This window comes from Hakea prostrata, chromosome 1, assembly GCF_041222555.1.
Source record: "Hakea prostrata isolate BN-2017 chromosome 1, UWA_Hpros_2, whole genome shotgun sequence".
Lineage (NCBI taxonomy): Eukaryota > Viridiplantae > Streptophyta > Magnoliopsida > Proteales > Proteaceae > Hakea > Hakea prostrata.
Window position 1 is genome coordinate 32,993,256 of NC_142600.1, and position 20,200 is coordinate 33,013,455.

The 20,200-nt window shown below is 39.1% G+C and overlaps 1 protein-coding gene across 1 annotated transcript; it reads right to left on the minus strand.

The window, feature by feature from the left end:
- Nucleotides 1-17,010: 17,010 nt before the first annotated feature.
- Nucleotides 17,011-19,148, minus strand: LOC149028778 (GDSL esterase/lipase At5g45670-like). The gene is made up of 5 exons (XM_089162235.1): nt 18,890-19,148; nt 18,618-18,742; nt 18,165-18,410; nt 17,795-18,050; nt 17,011-17,246 (listed from the first exon to the last, which is right to left on the minus strand). Exons 1-5 carry the CDS (start codon nt 19,146-19,148, stop codon nt 17,011-17,013), a joined length of 1,122 nt encoding a protein of 373 aa, XP_089018361.1.
- Nucleotides 19,149-20,200: the final 1,052 nt, after the last annotated feature.

The following is a 20,200-nucleotide window of genomic DNA, read 5'->3' on the forward strand; positions in this document are numbered from 1 at the left end:
ATGTTTCCCTTACTCCTTGTGAACCTACCTTGGGTTATTTTGAGAGTTAAAATTGGGTAACCCTCATGAGAGAGTATCCAAATTGGGGAATCCAAATCCACTTTTAATTTATTGGGTCCTCCCCAACACGTTTCTTGATTATGTATTTCTACTCTTCTTTCCCTAGGGTGAATCTTTATTCTCCCTAGCCTTTCCATGAGAGCCATGAACTATATATGACGAAACCCTAATTTTATGGCTCAATCAAGATCCTATCTTTTGACCATGAGATGATGCTTTGACCTTCTTAGATAGTCTTAATATGTTCTAGGAAGCTCCCCTTTGAATTTCGGAGCAATCAAACTTCAAACGAAGAAGTTATAACCAAATTAGGGTTTTCTACCCCATTGGTCTACTAGTTGGTCTGCTGACCCAATCGACCAACCAAGCTGCCAACAGTAACAGCAGCTTGTTTCTTCGTCCAATTCGATCCGTTTGACTTCTAATCTTGTAGGGCTTATTCTTAATGATTATAATATGCATGTTTAGGGTTTATTTCTAGTCTTGGACATCTCCTCGTTACTCTCCGGAATTCTTTGAAGATTACTTAAGGTAAGGACAGTTGATCCCTAATAACCTAATATACATGTCTACTTGTAATTGGATTGGATTACATGATCATACTACTGTTTTAGTAGCTTTCTTATAATTGTATTGTTGTTGTAGTTTCTCAAACTACAGTAGTACTTGTTTATATGATTCAATTATTATTTCAATCTTGTATGAATGATTACTTACTTATGTTTTGTATTATCAGTTGTGGTTGTGAATGACTGATTGGGAATGTGATTGCGTAGGTTGTGATTGGGGATTAAGGAATGCCCTTCTGGTGTTTCTACCTTTGGAATCCAGTGGAGGTGGTATGAGACAGTTTCCTATGGTGCCCCTTGGCGCTTTCCCTGATTATTGGTTGACATACCTAAGGCATGTCTAGAAGTGTTTGGCTAGGATGTCCCTATTATATCAGACCCGATCAGAAAGGAATTGAGTCCGAGCAACCCATGGTAGCAATGGAGATTTGTGGATACTTAATAGCGGTGCATAATATCCGTGAGAGGCCATTGATTGGTACGGTTGCAGAAGTGGAACATGGGCCCTTGGACATCAAGACCAGTGAATGACCCGTGAGAAGATATCGAAACATCCCGTTAACTTGATGTAATGGACCAATAGGGTTGATGAGTCCGTAGTCCGAGTTGGTTGTAGCCATAGGATAAGTTGACTCTAGGGAGAAGGATACCGGAAAGGATCCCGAGAGGGGAGAAATGGAAGTATCTGGATCTAAGTTGATATAACCAAGTAGAAGACTTGCATTTGGCTAGGCTTAACCCTGACATGTGCCATTACTCAGACCAAACGGAGGCGCGAGAGAGTGTTGACCTAAACCCCAGCTAAGGTTGTCCGAGAAGGTTTCATTACCCATTGCCAACCGGAGAACCCAAGATACCGAGATGGTTGAGGAAGAGTGATTTTGGACCCTACCCAAAAAGGAGTATGGTGCTATGACTTACAGCATGTCTGCCAATAGAGACCAGGATACATAGAATTAGAAGCATATCTGCATTGTCAGTTTCATATCATATTGCATTCTGTATGATTTACTATCATGTGTTATTATGCTATTATGGATTGAACTGCCTTGCTGAGTTCTTTTGAACTCACTCCTTTTTGCAACATCTTTGTTAAATGTTCCTGCAGGTACTACAACTGTTGATTATGATGGTCAATACTATGAAGACCAAGTTGATGATTCATATGGTACACAAGGTACTGGCTACGGTGACTACGTCGGTGAAGACTACCAGTATGAGATGCTTATCAAGAGTAGTTCCACTCTTGCACCTGTGTGCCAGCGATGAGACATCGTCTCATTCTCTTTTTTATCTTTATTAGATTCATTGAGACCTTAGTTGTTTGTTCCCCTTTTTATTTTGGGAACCAGTTTTAATTTTCCTTTTGATTTTGATCTACTTTTTCGCTGCTTCTATGGAGTGAGTTTCTGCCTCACTCTACATTTTGATTTATTCTATTGGTATCATTTTCTGCACTCTGATGTTCTTTTATGATCCTTCTGAGATCCTTTCTTGATTTTTATTATTAAATTACTTGAATACAATGATTTGTTCTTGCTTTTGATTATGTTATTGTGCTAAGTGGATATGATTGTTCTTAAATTTGATCTTCGGGGCTGTGGATCACTCCTTCGGGTATTCCAGATAGGGTATCGGCTGACTGGATGTGACAGATTGCTTTACCATGATTCAGGAAATTGAGGGATTACCCTTCTAAAACATTTATGATAATACTTTGAGACTTATGCTGTAGTAACTATAATTCTGATTTAACCTTGATTTAACTTTGAAAATAATCTTGGATAACTATAATAACCTATATTTGATACCTTTTAAATGTTTGTTTCTTTGATTGTGCTATTGCGTATTATGTGGTTATGATTTGGCCGTGAACCTAGTAAATCAGATGGGTGGGGTGTGACAAAAGTTGTTATCAGAGCCAAGGTTTACCTACAATCCTAACCTTAATACTATATAGTGGAGCATCTTAAGTCACCGATTCATAAGTGACTCAATTAAATAATTGAAGCATAATTGATCTAACTTGAATAATATGCAATAATAGTATGAAACCCAAAGTCACATAGTGTTAATAACCAAACAAAGCATAAAAGACAATAATGTGTATGAAAGGACATAAACAAGTGCATAAGTTATAAGTCTTACAAACTCAAAAATTAAGTGTAAAAGCATGATTAATCACACATAGTAAGTACACAACCATAATCAAATTCAAACTAAGACAAGATAAATAATATCTGGAACTATCATCGGACAAGTAAGGACATCAAAAGTTGTGTGGCGATGGTGGTGGAGAAAAGTACTATCTAAAAAAGTCCTCCTAGTCAGTTCTGTGCATCTAGCAATTTTTTATACATGTCCTCCTGCCGAGCCTCAATATCCACCACATGGCATTGCATGTGGTGCTGCCTATCCTTTATCCTTCCCAAAGTAGTGTGAAGAATTGGCCACTGCGAAGGATCTACCGCAGGTGCAATTGGTGCCTTTGGATCCTCTCAAGCACAAGAAGACTCACCCTCCTCTATATGGCACTCAAGCTAAACCTCCTCATGTGCCTGACCCTATGTAATATCTCCTAAAATCCTAACCTGATAACCCATCGTTTCAGATCCGCAAATCTAAAGTCCTAGTAGAAGGCAACTATGGGCCATTTCAGTTGAGCCTGGGAGTTCGGAAATTGAACAAATGCAGTCAGATGAACTAGAAGAAGACCCGGCCACATTATTAGACTTCAAGAGGAGAGAGAAAGTTGGTCCAGAAGGCATAAAAAGCAGATTTTGGAGTGCATGAAAACCTATGCTAGAGGACTTAAATGCCAAGGTAAACTATACCATTGATTGGGAATTGTTTTTAGGTTTCTACCCTCCGAAGCCTGTTGAAATCGGCCTCTGTATGAGGAAGATATTGTATCGGTAGCACAGTTTAATCAACTGCCTCCTACTCAGAAGAGGGGTATTTTTTGTATTTTAGCCTTTAAAATCCTATTTTATTGTTGTAGTTGCTCATAAACGAATTGTTTATGCTAGAGGGAGGCTGAGAATGTGGGAGAGAGGAATAGCTTGAAGATTTGAAGAATCCTTGCTCATTTGGCGGTGCCGAAGTACGAATCACAAGGAGAATCATGTGTTGAGGTAGGAAGACCTCTAAAACCCTCTTTGCAAACTTTCTTTTGAAGTATTTATGATAAGTACTTGCAATAATGGTGGTAGTAGTAGAAGTTGGATTATATTGAATGTTTGTTGAAGTCCCCTTTATGCCTCCTAGTCTTTATTGAGTATTGGTTGGCCTCATTTCATCCATTTGAGGTTGATCAAACCTCTCTGAGATGCCCGCGTACAACTCTCTAAGAGTCAACTTGGGTCTCTTATATAGAGGACTAATTGGAAGATTTGGAAGGTATTTTTTGGACAATACTAGTGTTCCATTAAAGTGCCAAAAACCCCCAATTGAGTTTGATTTTCAATTGAGCTTGAAATCGAGCACTTTTGGTCGCAGACCTAAAGGGGGGCGGTTGACCAGCCCTAACAGGCTTATCCTTTCGCCCTCTTGTTTGAGTGTGCATTTTGGTTTGTTTGATGCCCAGTCGATTCCCGAATAATACCTAATTTGTTCACTTGTTTTCTAAGGTTATTTTGGGTCATTTGCACTCTCAAATTTGTGGAATTTTTGGACATTGGAGTTTATTATTGTCATTTACAGGTGAGGGGAGACATTATTGTACATTATGTATTTAATTTTATTCTACTTTTCATTATTACAAATGTCAAATATATTTTTTATGAATTGCATGAGACTTCGCATAGGTGAAAGGTAATTTGGTGTTTATGTTTATGCTACTATTCATTAATGTTTAAGCTTATGTTACTATTCATTTCATTCAATTGATGGATGTGAATGTGATTGTGTTGGAAGTTTTGTGGTAGAAACTACTTATATATGTACTTATACTAACCCGGGGATGTGGGTTCACCCATTACCCCTGGTGCCTATGCATCTATATAGATTCACTAGATGCATGGTGGTTAAGTGTCCAAACATGTTTGACTAGTAAATCTGATTGATTGCTACTACCTTTTTGGCAGGGGTATTGAAACCGAGTGACCCATGATGGCAGTGGTTGGGTTATGTGAGCATTATGCAGGCTCACTGTTATCATGTAGCGGTTGGCTTGCATATGTTATGGTTGGCTCATGGGGCATCCAAAAGATGGTTTGAGTGTCGTGAGACATGAGAGGCATCCACCCCAACATATGTGGATGACCATAGGGTTAAAGAATGATAGTCAAAAAGATAGCTTGAGTGGTATGAGGAATAACATTCCTAGGTGGGAAGGATACGCAGACCAAAAGGGCACTAGGCATGAGGGAAGGTAATCGGAACACATATAGCATGAGAAGTAGTTGACTTTGCATTTTGGCTAGACTTATCCTTATGTGAAACCCAGCCCTAACCTTGACCTGGAAACCCTGTTGTTTGTAGGTCCAACAACCCGAAGTAAAGCAAGTCAACTATGGGCCATCTCAGTGGAAGACTTGGTGTTTGGCTTAGAATCCATGGAAGTTGATGACAGTGTTCCAATCATGGAAACTTGTTAAGCACTGAAAAGGAAACTGCACCCTGATGAAGATGGGATTAGTTGATGGACTTGGAGTACTTTCTGACTTGGTTCGAAGGCATTTCTACATACTAGGTAAGCCACTTGGTGTGTGTGCGAAACCCCTTCAAGTTTGGATTTGATCTGAGCCTTCAATTCCCTATTTTGGTCTTGTTGTCCTGATTGGTCGACTGCTTGGTCGACTGGGCCAGTCGACCAATCAATCGACCAATAAGATCTGTTTTGCTGAATTAGGTCTTGGCTGCTCTATTTAAGCCCAACTTCAAGTCTAATTCGTCTTTTGTGCCTCCAAACTTCCTGGAACGAACCAAAGCTCTCCTTAAGTCATCTCCATTGCATCCTTGGTGGTTTTCTTGTTGGATCTTCGTCAATTCTCTTGCTTTTGCATCATAAGATATGTGATCATCCTCCTCTTCTCCATCTTTGGTTTTCTGTAGTTTTTCTTTCCTTTTCTGTTTGAGAATAGTAAAGTTGATGTTCCATCTCTGTTGCAACCATCACTCTACTCATCTTCTCTCTTTTCCTAAGGATTTAAGGCTTGATGGATGATCTTAATCAAGATCATCACTTGCTTTTGAAGGAAACCATGTCTTCATCTTCTTTCCCTTTTTAGATTCAAAGTTCTTCAATCTTATATTTTTTTTCCTAGAAGATCTATACATGTTTTCCATGATTTCTTTATCAGATTAGTAATCCATTATTCTTTAGTTTCTCTTCCATGAATTTGCCATGATTTCTCCAAGAACCCTGACTGATCTATTTATGGTAAGTTTTATTTCCTATTTTGTAACTTGAAGACTTAATGTTGTTAGGGTTTTGAAGTCCTCTTTAGACCAATACATTATCATTGCATATTCCCTCTTGTTTGGTGGCAATTCAAACCACAAAATTCGGATCTCAGATCAGAAATCTCTGATTTTGTCTGTCACTGACTATGTTGGTCAACTGATTGGTTGACTGAGTCAATAGACCAATCAATCGATCATTGAAGACAGTAGCCTCTATTTTGGTTTATTTTTGGTTGATTTGATTCCTATCTTCTGGAGATCTTCCCTAATAAGGTATGTACACTGTCTAGGATCCCCTTCCAAGTTTAGAAAATATCTTCCTTGATTCTCGAGATTCTTTGCAAGTTATTTAAGGTAAGGATAGTTATTTCTTTAATTACATAGATTGCATGATTTAGTTTCCATATTTGAATCTTCCTGATTATTTCCATAAATAGATTCTTATATTGATGTACTATTGATGCAACTACTCTAATTACAGTAGCATTACTTGTTTATATTAATTAGTTCATGTATGACTTTACTTGCCAATTATATATGAGTTGGATCATGTTCTTGATTACTTTCCATATGGGGAGTTACTATATTTGTGATATGATTGATTTATGTTTGTGAACGATTAGGTATGGTTTGGAAAGGGGAGGTGTCCTTTTGACACTTCTGTCCTTGGACATCAACGGGAATATTATGGGATGTTTCTGGAGATGCCCTTTGACACCTTCCTAAACTGTTGGTTGTCATACCTAGGGTTGTCTATTAGTGTTTGGCTAGGATGTCCCGTTGTATAAAACCCTAGTCGGAAGGGTATTGAGACCGAACAACCCGTGGTAGCAATGGGGACTCATGGGCGCTCAAGACCGGTAATCAACCCGTGAGAGGACATGGATCACATTGTGGATACTTGAAAGAGGCCATTCATTGGTAGGGTCGCATATGGATCGACTTGGGCTCATGGGCACTCAAGACCGGTAACCAACCCATGAGGGGACATGAGAGCTTCCCGTTTACCATATGTGGATAACCAATAGGGTTGATGAGTCTGTAGTCAGGGACTATGAGGACTCTAGTGTGAAGGATCCCGGAAAGGATCGCCAGGGGCAAGGAATGGACGTATCTAGAACTGAGTTGATGTAATTAAGTAGAAGACTCGCATTTGGCTAGGCTTTAACCCTGACATGCGCCAATACTTAGACCAATGGTGATGTGAGAGAGCGGTGACTTAAACCCCAGCCATGGAATGTCCCGAGGGATGCCAGACCCACTACCAAACGGCGTTGTGTGATGAGACCTTCCCAAAGAAGTATGGTGCTATGACTTAAAGCATGTCTGCCAATAGAGACCAGCATACATAGAGTTAGAATCATAATGCATCATATGTTTCATATTACATTGCATCATACTTTGCTTTGAAATCCTGCCATTTATGTTATTATGGATTTAACTGCCTTACTAGGTTTCTTTTGAAACTCACTCCTTTTGTGCTATGTCTTGTTAGATTTCTCTACAGGCTCAAAGTATTATGACTGCTTGTATGAAGAGGCATAGGGAGAGGAGGCATATCTCCAAGAAGGTGATTGCGGTTACGACGATTACATTGAAGATTCCGCGGGTGGTCATGCTACATACAATGCTAGTCTGTCAATAGAATGGAAGCGTCCTAGTGCTATTTTTGAGATTTACACTTATAGAGATGTTCTCTATAAGATTGAAAACGATTTAGTTACTCATTGCACTTGTTATTGGGATTAGTTTTGATCTCTTTTCCTTTTTCTTTCCGAACTATTCTTCCGCTGTTGGTAGAGTGAGATTTCCGCCTCACTTTACTTTATGACCTTGACATTATTGTTATCTTTCGTACTTTGATGATATATGATTTTATTCCTTTCATATTTGGATCTATCATTTATACTTTGCACATTGATTATTTATGTTCATGATTATGTTATTGCTTATGTGGGAGGATGATTTCTCCGATACTTGATCTTCGGGGCTGTGGATCACACACTCGGGTATGCCAGGTAGGGTACCAACTGGGTGGATGTGACACCTTAACACGTGCCAATTCTAGAGTGGTGACCTAAACCCCAACCATGATTTGATGTGACCTGACCTAATTGCTGCAAGGAGCCCAAAAGACGTGCTTGAGTGCCGTGAGGGAGAGTGACAGACCACCCAAGGGAGGCTGGTGTTGTAATTTTAATGTGTGTCTACCATAGAGAATACATTTCGTTAGGGTCTAGGATCATACTTACATCATCATCATTCATTATTTCATTATAATATATTTATAAATGCATGTGACTATTGTGCGATGTGTGATTATGTTGACCTCACTGAGTTCTGTGTAACTCATCCCTTTATGTGTATTTTCTCTTAGATTCTATTGCAGGTTATGAGGACTCCTTTTACCTGAAGGGTCCATGCCTGTTGAGTCTTATGAGGGACTTATGGGAGAGGACACAAAGATACATGGAGAGTCATATTCTTATTCGGATTGTGCCTTTGGAGTCAAGCCCTTCTAAGACTGTGGAGATATCATGGGAGAAAATAGTTGTCATAGTTGCTATCACTTATGTTCTTTATTTGTTTATTACGCAGGGGCACTACTTAGCCTCTTAATCCTCTTTGAAAACATTTAGACTTCCACTGTCAAACAATCTTTCTTTTAAACTCGATTATAATTCTGACTAACTTTGAGATATGATTTAAGGATAACTATAATAACTTTTGATACCTTGATATTTGATATCTTATTTTCCTTTTTGCTTTTGGATTATGTTATGTTGTATTATGTTGTTATGGATTGACTATGAACTTGATCCTGTAGAGTTATCACCCCCACAGGTATTCAGGTGAGTCTGGATCAGGCTAGGTGGTGTTTGACACTCTGGCCACCCTCACCTCCCTCCTCCGACAACTTGGGTGAATGTGCTTCATCCTGAAGGCTCATCTGAGAAATAAGTTGCCTCCTAATGTGATCCCCCATGCCTCTTGTAAGCTCCTTAGTATTGCTAAAGTTTACCCCAAAGTACCGGAAGATTTGAGTTAAGAGATGCCCAAATACCAGGTTTGACATGCCGAGGTTTTCCACTCGATAAATCATAGCCTTCTATACAATGTAAGATAAATCTATGGGATAACCCACTTACAAGGTGAAGGTGACGAATGGTTGTATAAGTGAGATTTTGTCCTGGTGCCCTCCCTTGGGCACAATGTTACTGCTCATTATCCAAGAAATGAATCTAGGAGAAGGGAACATGTGCCTACCTCGATGAATCCAAACCCACTCCCGATCACAAAGCATGGAAAAGATCAAGACGCACTCATCATAGTGGAAGGAATTGTCATCACCATCAGGCGGAATCCATTTTTGCTGGTTTGGGACATATGACACATCAAAGATACGGGAAAGAGTCTCTATGGAGAAGTGGATGAAAGTACTCCGTATCGAGAAGTGATAGAGGGTCGTGTATCATTCTTGCCTATATCCTTGTCAATGTCAATGACATTCAGGTTACTATAGAAATACCTAATAAGACCTAGATAAGCTGGCTTGATCAAGGAAAACATACAACTCCATCCTAGTGCCTCAAATATCTCTGCAACCTTGAATGACACTATGACATTGATATCTACCAATCAACCATACTCAATAGGTATGTTCCTGAAATGGTTGAAGTATAATGACTTTGCCTCTACGGTGCCAAATAAGTTAGGGTTTTGGACCCCACATCCTCATTGCCAACACCCTCCATGGCCACCTATAGGTGCACGTCTTCCACCATGGTAAACCATCTAGAAATTTGAAAGTTGGAAAGAGAAAATAAGGAGAAATTTGGTGAAAAGTTAGAGTATTTGAAAAAAATTGCAGATGGAATAAATGAAGTGCAGGTCTAAGCTAAGATGCACTGGAGATTAATAAAGAGACAGTAGATGGTGCAAATCTACTCTACGACCTAAGTATCATAGGTAAGAGATGAATAGAAAGCATACCTAGCATGGATCTTAAGTAAAACCATGAAGGATTGAGAGAAATGGGATATTTACCAGTGGTTTCGCAAATAAAACATCATCAAACTGCACGTTGGCTCGTCATAGAAGTAAATAATCAACCAAGGAGTGAAGTAGAACCTCTCACTAGAGTTAAGGACGAGAAAAGTGAGAATTTTTTAGCAAGAAATGGGGTGGTCGCCTAATAAAGGAGCGCATGACGCCTGGGGTACCAGTCGACTAGGGTAGGCTCTCTGTGGTCAACCGGCACCTTTTCGGGTGGGTTGATTGGTCCTAGGTGGATCATCCCCACTTGGCCGATTTTGACAAAATCACTCCTAGGTTAGATGGGTGGTCGACTAGGTTGACCGACCTGTCCTAATTGGTCGCGCGATTAAATCAAAAGCCCACTTCCAATAGGATGACGGTCGATCATGACCGACCGACTCCAGTAAGGGTCGTTTTTAAATGCTTTGTTTATGCATGAGTGGATCAATTGGATGTGTTGATGCACCTTAAATGGATGATCAAGATTATCTATGAAGTTGAAATGGTGGAATTTTGTGATTTTGCTAGGATGCTTAATCCAAGGAACCAAAATGTTGGAAATGGTAATACAAGCAGTTCTAGTCATGAGAATGGGAACATGATCCCACCACCACAAGCGGGAGTACCACCTCCTCCTCAAGGTTAATCCTCCAAATGGTCCACCAGTGGTCACAACGCAAGAAGTGTTGAATATTATGGGCAACATGATGCAACAATAACAAGCCTAATTCAACACAAACATGCAAGGCTTAATGGCAATGAATCAAGGAAACCAAGCAGTTCCTCAACACAACAATGAAGCCAGAACCTCCACTCATGAAGTAAATGTAGGGAACTCTGGTTTGGGACCTCACACTAAACTCATGGAGCACTTCCTCAAGCTCCAAGTCCCTTCTTTCACCAGCGTGATCAAGGATTCCTTGCATTAGAGCAAGTGGTTGAGAGAAATGGAAAAGGTGTTTAGGTACTTGCAATGTACCGAGGCTCAAAAGATCCTATGAGCGGAACAAAAACTCCAACACGAAGTGGTTGCATGGTGGAACACCGTACAACCCATTTTGGCAGCCCAACATTTGGAGGTGACTTGGGAAGTGTTTAAAGATGCTTTTTGTAAGGACGACTTCCCGCACTCTGTGAAGGATGTGAAAGAGATGGAGTTTATGGTGCTTCAGTAAGGATCCCTGACAATTCTTGATTATCATCAAAGGTTTGAGGAGCTCTTCTTCTTTGATCCTACTTTCAAGAAAGTTGACATGGAAAAAGCCAAGAAGTTCTATAAAGGGTTGTGACAAGGCCTCGAGCTTATATGTTTGTTCAACCCACTGAGAGCTATGCACAAGTAGTTTAGTCTTCAAAGAAGGTAGAAGAATCAGAAAGGGAAAGCTATCATCTGTAAGGGATTTTGCTAACAAAGGGAGCAATCAATTTGTGAACCAAAACCAAAGCAAGTTTAACAGACTAGCACCATATCCCACATCACAGTACTAGCCTAGAGGTGTAAGGTTTGGTTATGGAAATGTTGGTGGTGCAGTTCACCCAGTCAGTGCTCCTTAGTCTTCGGGCAGTTTTATGCCAGACCCCGTCCACCTTTTAGACTAGCAGCACCTGCAATAGCAACACCCAGTTAGAAGGAATTCACATGTTACACTTGTGGTAAAGCAGGGCATTACTGTAGGACATGCCCTCATAAAGGGAACTAGCAGCCGGCAGTAGCAGTGAGGCCAACTCAAGCTCCCCAAGCAGGGAATGTTAGTCTCACAGGAACTAAGTTAGATCGGAGTCATGATGTGATAACAAGCACGCTACTTATAGCTTTAGTTCCCGCATGTGTTGTTTGACACTAGAGCGTCACACTCCTTTATTGCATCATCTTTTGCGAGGCGTATCTCATTGTTACCTAAGAAACTAAGATAGGAGTTAGTGATTAGTGCACCTACTTGATCCATAGTGAAACTTGATGAGGTAGTTGGACCCTGTCATGTGTCAATGGAAGGAAATATTTTGGATGTGCAATTTGTGAAGCTAGATATGAGAGATTTTAATGTGATCCTAGGTATGGATTGGTTGATCTCACAAGGTAGTCATCTCTTGTTCAGAAAAGAAGGTATAGTTCCATCCCGATGGTGGCCCTATTTTTGAATTTCAAGGTGATCAAGGGAAGCATGGTGAGAAGACCATAGCGGAGGCACTACAAGTTAGAGAATTTATTGGTGGTGCTGGACTTTATTTTTCCGTAGAAGATAAGAAGGAAGAGAAGTCTATTGAAGCCCTTGAGCTGGTGAAGGATGTTTTTCCTGAAGAATTGCCTGGATTACCCCCAGAGAGAGTTAGAGTTTGCTATTGATTTGATCCTAGGAGCTCCCCTGTCTTTGACTCCATATAGGATGGCATCTACGGAGTTGAAAGAATTGCAAAGTCAGTTGAATGAGCTACTATGTAAAGGTTTCATCCAACCTAGTGTTGTTTCCTCGGGGTGCATTCAACAAGCTCACGATCAAGAACAAGTATCCTTTGCCGAGAATTGATGAATTTTTCGATCAACTTAAAGGAGCAGCAGTATTCTCCAAGATTGACTTGAGATCGGGCTATCATCAGTTGAGAGTGAAGGCAGCGACAAGTGCAAGACAGCCTTTAGGACTCGGGCATTACGAATTCAAGGTAATGCCATTTTCTCTCACAAGTGCACTTGCCACTTTCAAGGATTTGATGAACCATATATTTCAAGATGTTTTGGATAAATTTGTGATAGTCTTCATTGATAATATCCTAATATATTCAAAGGATGAGAATAAGAATGCCAAATATCTCAGGTTTGCATTGCAAAGATTGAGAGAGAAGAGGTTATATGCGAAGTTCTCTAAGTGCAAGTTTTGCTAATCGCAAGTGGTATTTTTGGACCACGTAGTATCTGCCAAAGGAATTAGAGTTGATCTAGATGAGGTCAAGGTAGTGGCGGATTGCAATCAACCAAAAAAGTCACTGAGATTAAAAGTTCTTTAGGAATGGCAGGTTACTACCGGAGATTCATTGAGAACTTCTCTAGGTTGTCAGCTCCCATGTAAAGTTGACAAGAAAGGGGGTGAAGTTTGTGTGGAGCGATGCATGTGAAAGAAGCCTCCAAGAGTTGAAGAAGAGGTTGACCAATGCTCCGGTCTTGATAGTGCTCGATAACTCTAGAGATTTGATGGTGTGCACTGATGCATCAAAGATTGGTCTCGGGTGTATGTTAATGCAACATAGAAAGGTGGTTGCTTATGCATCATGATAGCTTAAGGAGTATGAGCATAATTACCCTACTCATGACCTTGAGTTGGAAGCGTAGTCTTTGCTTTGAAGATATAGCGACATTATCTTTTTGAAGAAAGGATAACCATATTCACCAACCACAAAGCTTGAAGTACTTCACCCAAAAGGAGTTGAATATGAGACAACGTCGGTGGTTAGATCTAGCAAAGGATTATGACTGTGATACTTAATATCACCCAGGTAAAGCAAATATGGTTGCCAATGCACTAAGTAGAAAGAGCAACCGTGAAGTGATTGATCTTGCAGCCCTCAATAAGCCTTAAATGAACTTCATCATGGAGTTGAAGTTCGAGATTGTGCCAGAAGATTCAGATGTGATTCTTACAGCCTTGTCAGCGAGACCGATATTGAGATACAAAATCATCATTTGGCAGTCGTAGGATCTAGTTTTGAAGGAGAAGATTTCTTCAGATCCACAAGAGGTACCAGATTTTTCTTTGTCTACCGATAATGCTTTGATGTATGGGGAATGTTGTGTGTCCCAGCTAATGAAGAGCTAAAGAAGGAAATTTAGGAGAGGCACATTACTCCATATACACTGTACATATCAGTAGCACCAAGATGTACAAGGATTTGAAGGAACATTATTGGTGGATCGGATTGAAGAGCGATATTGAAGATTTTGTAGCTAAGTGTGGGACTTTTCAACGTGTGAAAGCTATTAGACAACCATCTGCTGGTCATTTGCAACCACTCCCCGTGCCTAGTTGGAAGTGGAAAGACATCATGATGGACTTTGTCATAGGTTTTCCTCAGACTAACAAAGGAAATGATGTTGTGTAGGTAATTGTGGATAGGTTGACGAAGTCAACGCACTTCCTACCGATGAAGACTACCTTCACCATGGATAAGTTGGCAAGATTGTATGTGAAAAACGTAGTGAGACTACATGGTTTGCTAAGTTAGCATTGTGTCAGATAGAAATCTAACGTTTACTTTTAGATTTTGGAAAAGCTTGTAGAAAGCTCTAGGTACTCAGTTGAATTTGAGCATTGTTCATTATCCACATACCAATGGACAATCTGAGAGGACAATTCAGATTTTGGAAGATATGCTTCATGCATGTGTGGTTGATATGGGGCAAAAATTGGGATGAGCACCTAGCTTTGGTAGAGTTTCTCTAGAATACCAGTTATCAGTCCACCATTGGCATGGCACCGTTTAAGGCTTTGTATGGACAGACATGTAAGACTCTTTTATATTGGATCAAGCTAGAGAGCATAGAGTTTTGGGCCCTGAGTTGGTAGAAGCTCTAGGAGCATTTGTTGATTTGATCAGGGAGAGAATCAAGATAGGTAAGTCTAGACAGAAGTCTTATGTAGACAAGAGAATGACAGATCTTGAATTTTAAATAGGTGAGTGAGCTTTCTTAAAGGTATCATCAACGAAAGGTGTGATGAGGCTCAACATCAAGGGAAAGTATTTTTCAACTATTGTAAGACTTCCTCCTTTGAGTCCTTCTCTATTTTTAAAAGGAGCAGCTAACACTTCTTCACCTGAGAGTGTTAATCTAATTTGGTGCATTGGTGGATGAATCGGATTCTATTGTATTCATTGTTTTTGAAGACATGCGTCGGGAAAATACTTTCCCTTAAAAAAGCTTAGCACACACAGAGGAAGGTTTAATAATAAGTATCCAGGCTTGCTTGAACAGAAGAGCTTGATTATGATGCTAAATTGGTCCAAAACAAGGACCACCCAAATGGTAGTGCTTAGGCAAGTTACTCTTCTTAATGCGGGAGAAATTTAAAGACTTACCCAGAATACCATTCTAAAAGGGCAAGGAGACTGAGTTCAAAAACATACAAATGGACTTGGGGAATCAAAACATTCCATCTGAAAAAGGAGGTATAGAGGCTAGTGTAGACTTAATGCGGACTTGTCTACTTGCAAAAGAGAGTTTGCTAGTTTCCCAAGCAAAAAGCCTAGAAGCAACTTTTTTTTTTTTTGAATCCGAAGAGTATATATACAGGGGAGGGGAAATATATTACTAATATATAGGTGCTGCTGGATGGGTGCGAACCCAGGACCTCCCCGTGGGAAGTTGGGCTTTTAACCGCTCTACTAATCCACCGTTGGCAGCCTAGAAGCAACTTTGTCCATAATAAATTGCAAATCTTTCACTTGCGATCGTGAAGTTAACAAGTTAGTTGCCGAATATTTGCTAGACTGGGACATCTTGGAGATCCCCAAGAGTTTGAGTAAAGAATCAAAATCCTAAGAAGAAACATTGGAACTAAAAACAACCCACTCTTTTCAAAATTAATACTTTGAACTAGAGATTCGAGAATAAATCCAAAAGCCACATTAATAGTACAAAAATAATGTTTTGAAGTATGATAGAAAACAAAAGCATCATTCACAAGGAACAAATGAGTGATATAAAGGGAATGTTTCCCAATCTTAATGCCCCGAAACCCTCCCAACTCTCTATAAGCATGCCAGATGCGCAATAGGACTTCCATAGCACAAAGGAAAAGGCAAGGGCTCAACAGACACCCCTGCCTAATTTCCTAGAGGGTTTAAAGAGATCAAAAGGAGATTCATTAAGTTTAAGAGAAATAAAGGTGGAATTAAATAGGCTAGAAATAAGAGAAATCCTAGAAATTTGAGGATATTGATAATTAAAATCATTCTACACTATCTTAGGCCTTAGAAAGGTCTAATTTTATAGGCACAAATCCCCTTTCCCCTTCTTCGTATGATTCAATCAATAAAAGAACTCATGGTCAATAGAAATATTATCATAAATTTGCCTACCCATGATAGACGCCGTTGAAGAGAAGAAATAAATTTAGCAAGATGTGGTTTGAGGCAATTGGAAAGCAACTTAACAACAATTTTATAACTAAGATTGCATAGACTAATAGGCATAAATTGTTGAACCAAATTAGCATTACCTACCCTAGGAATTGAAGCAATTACGGTATGATTTAACCACAAAAAGAAGAAAAAATTGATTAAATAAATTTTTGTACAAAATAACATACATTAATGTCAATCAACTTCCACATTATATCAAGACTTTTGACGTATCTCGATGTCTAGCCACCAAAATTAAGCTACAATATCCTAATTGTACTGGGAACAAAATGAAATTTGAAAAAAAAAAATAACTGACTCCATTATAGATAACATGTGTAACTACTTCTTAAAGACGATGACAAAGAAATTGAACTACAACTGAAACAGTTTTCTGGAAAGAAAAAAAGTAGAGTTGAACCCACTTGTTGAACTGAAGTGTCCATTTTTACCAATTTCACGATTCTTAAAACTTGATAGTGTTGTGTGTACCTGCGTGTGAGAGAGAGAGAGAGAGAGAGGATGAACCTGTACATGAGTCGATTTGGTTATAGTTTGGTTCTCTTACATTTGAGTTCATATAAGATTCATTTCACTTAGATGGATGCAATGAGCCAATGGGCTGACACCCTAGATTAAGGCACCTAACTGAGACATATTAGTCATCTGGTAGAAATTCTACAGAAAAATAAGAGAGGGTCAATTGGTAGAAAGGGAAGTAGATTCTTTTAATATATCTCATGCAGATACAGTAGTTGATGTGTAGAAAGCTTCTTGTAATTACTGCTACAAGAAGAGTTCATATAACCAGTAAGCAATATCTCAATCTTTATGTACTTCCCAGCAGAGCCAGATTGTGGATATCAATTGGGTATGCATGTAAAGGAGATCCACCAGTACTGTAAGACTTCCTTGCGAATATAAAATTTGCAGCTTCGGTTGGATGAAAGGAATCCCAGTACAAATACTCACTCCTATTTCCACAGGGACTCTCATGAGGAAGACATGTTATTTTTCCATTGTTGCGCCCCACCCCACAGCATGCACGGGTAGAGAACCTAAATCCTGTAATCGACAACAAACCAAAATACGCATCATTCATAGAGGAATTCGAATACTAAAAGAAATCGTTAGGGTTTAAGCACAAGGTTGCTTAAAGCATTACACCCTGAGTGTCAAGATTGGAATACCCAGACCGTTGCTTATTCCAGCTAGTATTTATAGAACCAAACCAAGTTCTATTGATAATTGAACTCTCCCACAAAGGTCCATTACACATCGTAACTAATCTGATAGTCTATGTTAAAACATAAGTTGAATATAACTTGAGTACCTCAACATAAGTCGGGTATGACTCAAATACCTCAACAAAAATCACTTCTATGAATTGATTACTTTTGATCAAAACCTAGCATTTTCAAGGCAGAACTCGTCACGACAAACTTCAAGGTAGGTGGAAGATCACTGGTACAAGTCAGTACTGGCTCAAGGTTTCATCATGATTTCTTGTGGAACCGAGATATATCTCAGTCGAAAATCTCGAACTGAACCAGTAGCTACAGCCTACATGTGAGAGAAAGAAAGACCAAACTCAAGCAATAACTAAGTTTTACCATAAGATTCAGCATTCTGGAAAACATCAGTGAATATCCCATAAGCATCCACAAATGTAAACATTGCATCTGGGAGATCATTGTTGAGCTCATCCACAAGATCCTTAAGCCTGTCATTGAAAAGCTGATTTGCACTGTTGATACTCTCATCACATTCTGAACCATCGAGACTATTCCGAGTAATTTCATATGGGGTGCAACCTATAGGACCAATTCCCATCAGAGCCACCTTCCTTCCTCCATAACCGTACAAGCTCTATAATGATCAAGAAAGAATGAATGAACTTTCTCTCTTCTTAGTAAACATAACTTAAAAAGGAAATTAAACACAGAAAGGATCATAGTTAAGCTAAGTAAAGATGTTACCAACCCTGATTTGCTGAGAATACTGTTCAATAAGAACATTAGCATATTGGGCTGGTGTGTATTGCCAACTTGTCTTATAAGTTAAAGGCATGAAGTAGTTGTTAAGGTAGTCATTGCTCCCAATTCCAACGATGTACATGCACTTGTGTAGATGGTTAGTTGCTGCATCAACATCCCCAAGTATCTTCACCACTTGATCTACCGTTGATCGATGATTCTTTAACTGTCTATCCATGCTAATGCGAGCACCCTGTGGTAACAAGAAAATCAAAGAATGATATAAGCAATTACAAATCAGTTAACCATACTGGACGTGTTTCGTGTTTCTGCCACATTGTAATAGCCTTATATAGAGGTAGTAAGACGAAGAAAGTCTCAGGATTCGAGCTTTTAAAAAAGAATGTGTATTTTGAGTATATGTGTGGTTTGGGCTGGGGGAAGGAACGAAAATATTTACATATTGCTTCCCAGTCTCGATCCTTATTCCAGCAGCTCCGGATGCATAGTTGGCTCCTCTAAGTAGATCTTCACCTCTTGCAGTTGCATGGGGTGGAATAAAATCAGTAAAACCCAAGAGTTGAGCTGCATGCAGTTGGGAAGTTTTGTAAGTTTTGAACGGTTTTATGATGATCAAATCCACCAGAGAAATGTGCCTAAAACTGACTGATGTTGTTTGATCACGTTCACATGAGATATCAATCAATGATACACTTTGTAAAGAGGACTCACCAGTGATATCACCAAAAGTAAGCCCATTGCAAAACCTTCCAGTTGGTCCATCAGGAAAATCAACCCCATAAGGGTGATAGTTAGATTTAGCTAAGGAAGCAAGGGCATTGTTGTTGCCATTGTCAAGCAGTGAATCTCCAAAGATGAACAAACATGGAACTAGGGGCTGTTCCTGCAACCTGGAGACACTAATCACTGAGTTTGATGATGCTAACAGAAAAGAGATGACAAGCAGTTTCCTGAATATAGAAGAAGCCATTCAGTAACAATACAAGAACGATAGAGAAATCTAAAGCCAAGGGGAGCAATACTTTGATGGAGGGTGAAACCATTTACAGCTACCCATATAAATACATTGTAAAGCAAAGAAACTGGGATGAAGATGATGATTTTTTTCAAACTGGATAATCACCATATCTTACATTTTCAAGCAGAGAATCCGACATTTATTAAATGCCCCTTAATTACACTTCTGATTAAGAAGCAGAAGTCTTGTGTTGTTGCACTTGCCATAAACGCCATATTTCTTAGGATCTTTCTGTATCAATTTTTCATTTTTTATGTGTGTTATGTAATGAAGCCCAAGAAATTCTGTTGATTGATTTGTGCAGATCCTTTAAATCCAAGTGGTTCAACAGTCAAAAAATTGTGGGGTTTATGGTAAAAGTTGCATATATGCTTTTCTTTCTTTCGAATGATGACCCTATTACTCATGGACAAAATTGAGAATGGAAATTAATACCACGAGAAATCATGATGCACATTTCAATGATTTTGGACTTTAAACAGTGGATACGAATTTGAATTTTGGAACCAATTATAAATCTTACAGTTACTGCTATAGTAAATTCTTACATATATAGGATCCAATTATAAATCTTACAGTTACTGCTATAGTAAATTCTTACATATATAGGATCTCAAGTACAAGATTCCAATGCTTGGCTGACTTCCATAAAGATTGACTTATAGTTTTCTCCATCATCAATGAGCTTATTAAAAGAGGCATGGAGGTTGGTTGGCAACGTCCTTCTGTTCTCTTCTTTTTTTTTTTTTTTTTTTTGGGTGAAAGTGTGGTCCTTCCATTCTTGGTCTGACTGTTAAATCCAGCTCTGCTGTAAGCATAATTTTCTATAAATAAATAACCCTTAATAATAGTGTTCTCTAAAATTTCGTAAGGACCTGTTTGGTTACATGAATCCAGAGATTTCAAATCCAGAAATCTCTGGATTCATGAATCTGAGAATTATACCCACTTGGTTGTAAAAATCTCTAGATTCATGAAATCTAGAGATTCACCTTTTTACACTA

Excerpts from the sequence above, each read along its gene's own strand:
- LOC149028778 (XM_089162235.1), bottom strand. The coding sequence starts at position 19,148 with ATGGCTTCTTCTATATTCAGGAAACTGCTTGTCATCTCTTTTCTGTTA. Across the intron at positions 18,411-18,617 it reads TCGAGACTGGGAAGCAATAT|GGTGCTCGCATTAGCATGGA; the intron begins GTAAATATTTTC and ends TTGTTACCACAG. Across the intron at positions 18,051-18,164 it reads AGTATTCTCAGCAAATCAGG|AGCTTGTACGGTTATGGAGG; the intron begins GTTGGTAACATC and ends TGATCATTATAG.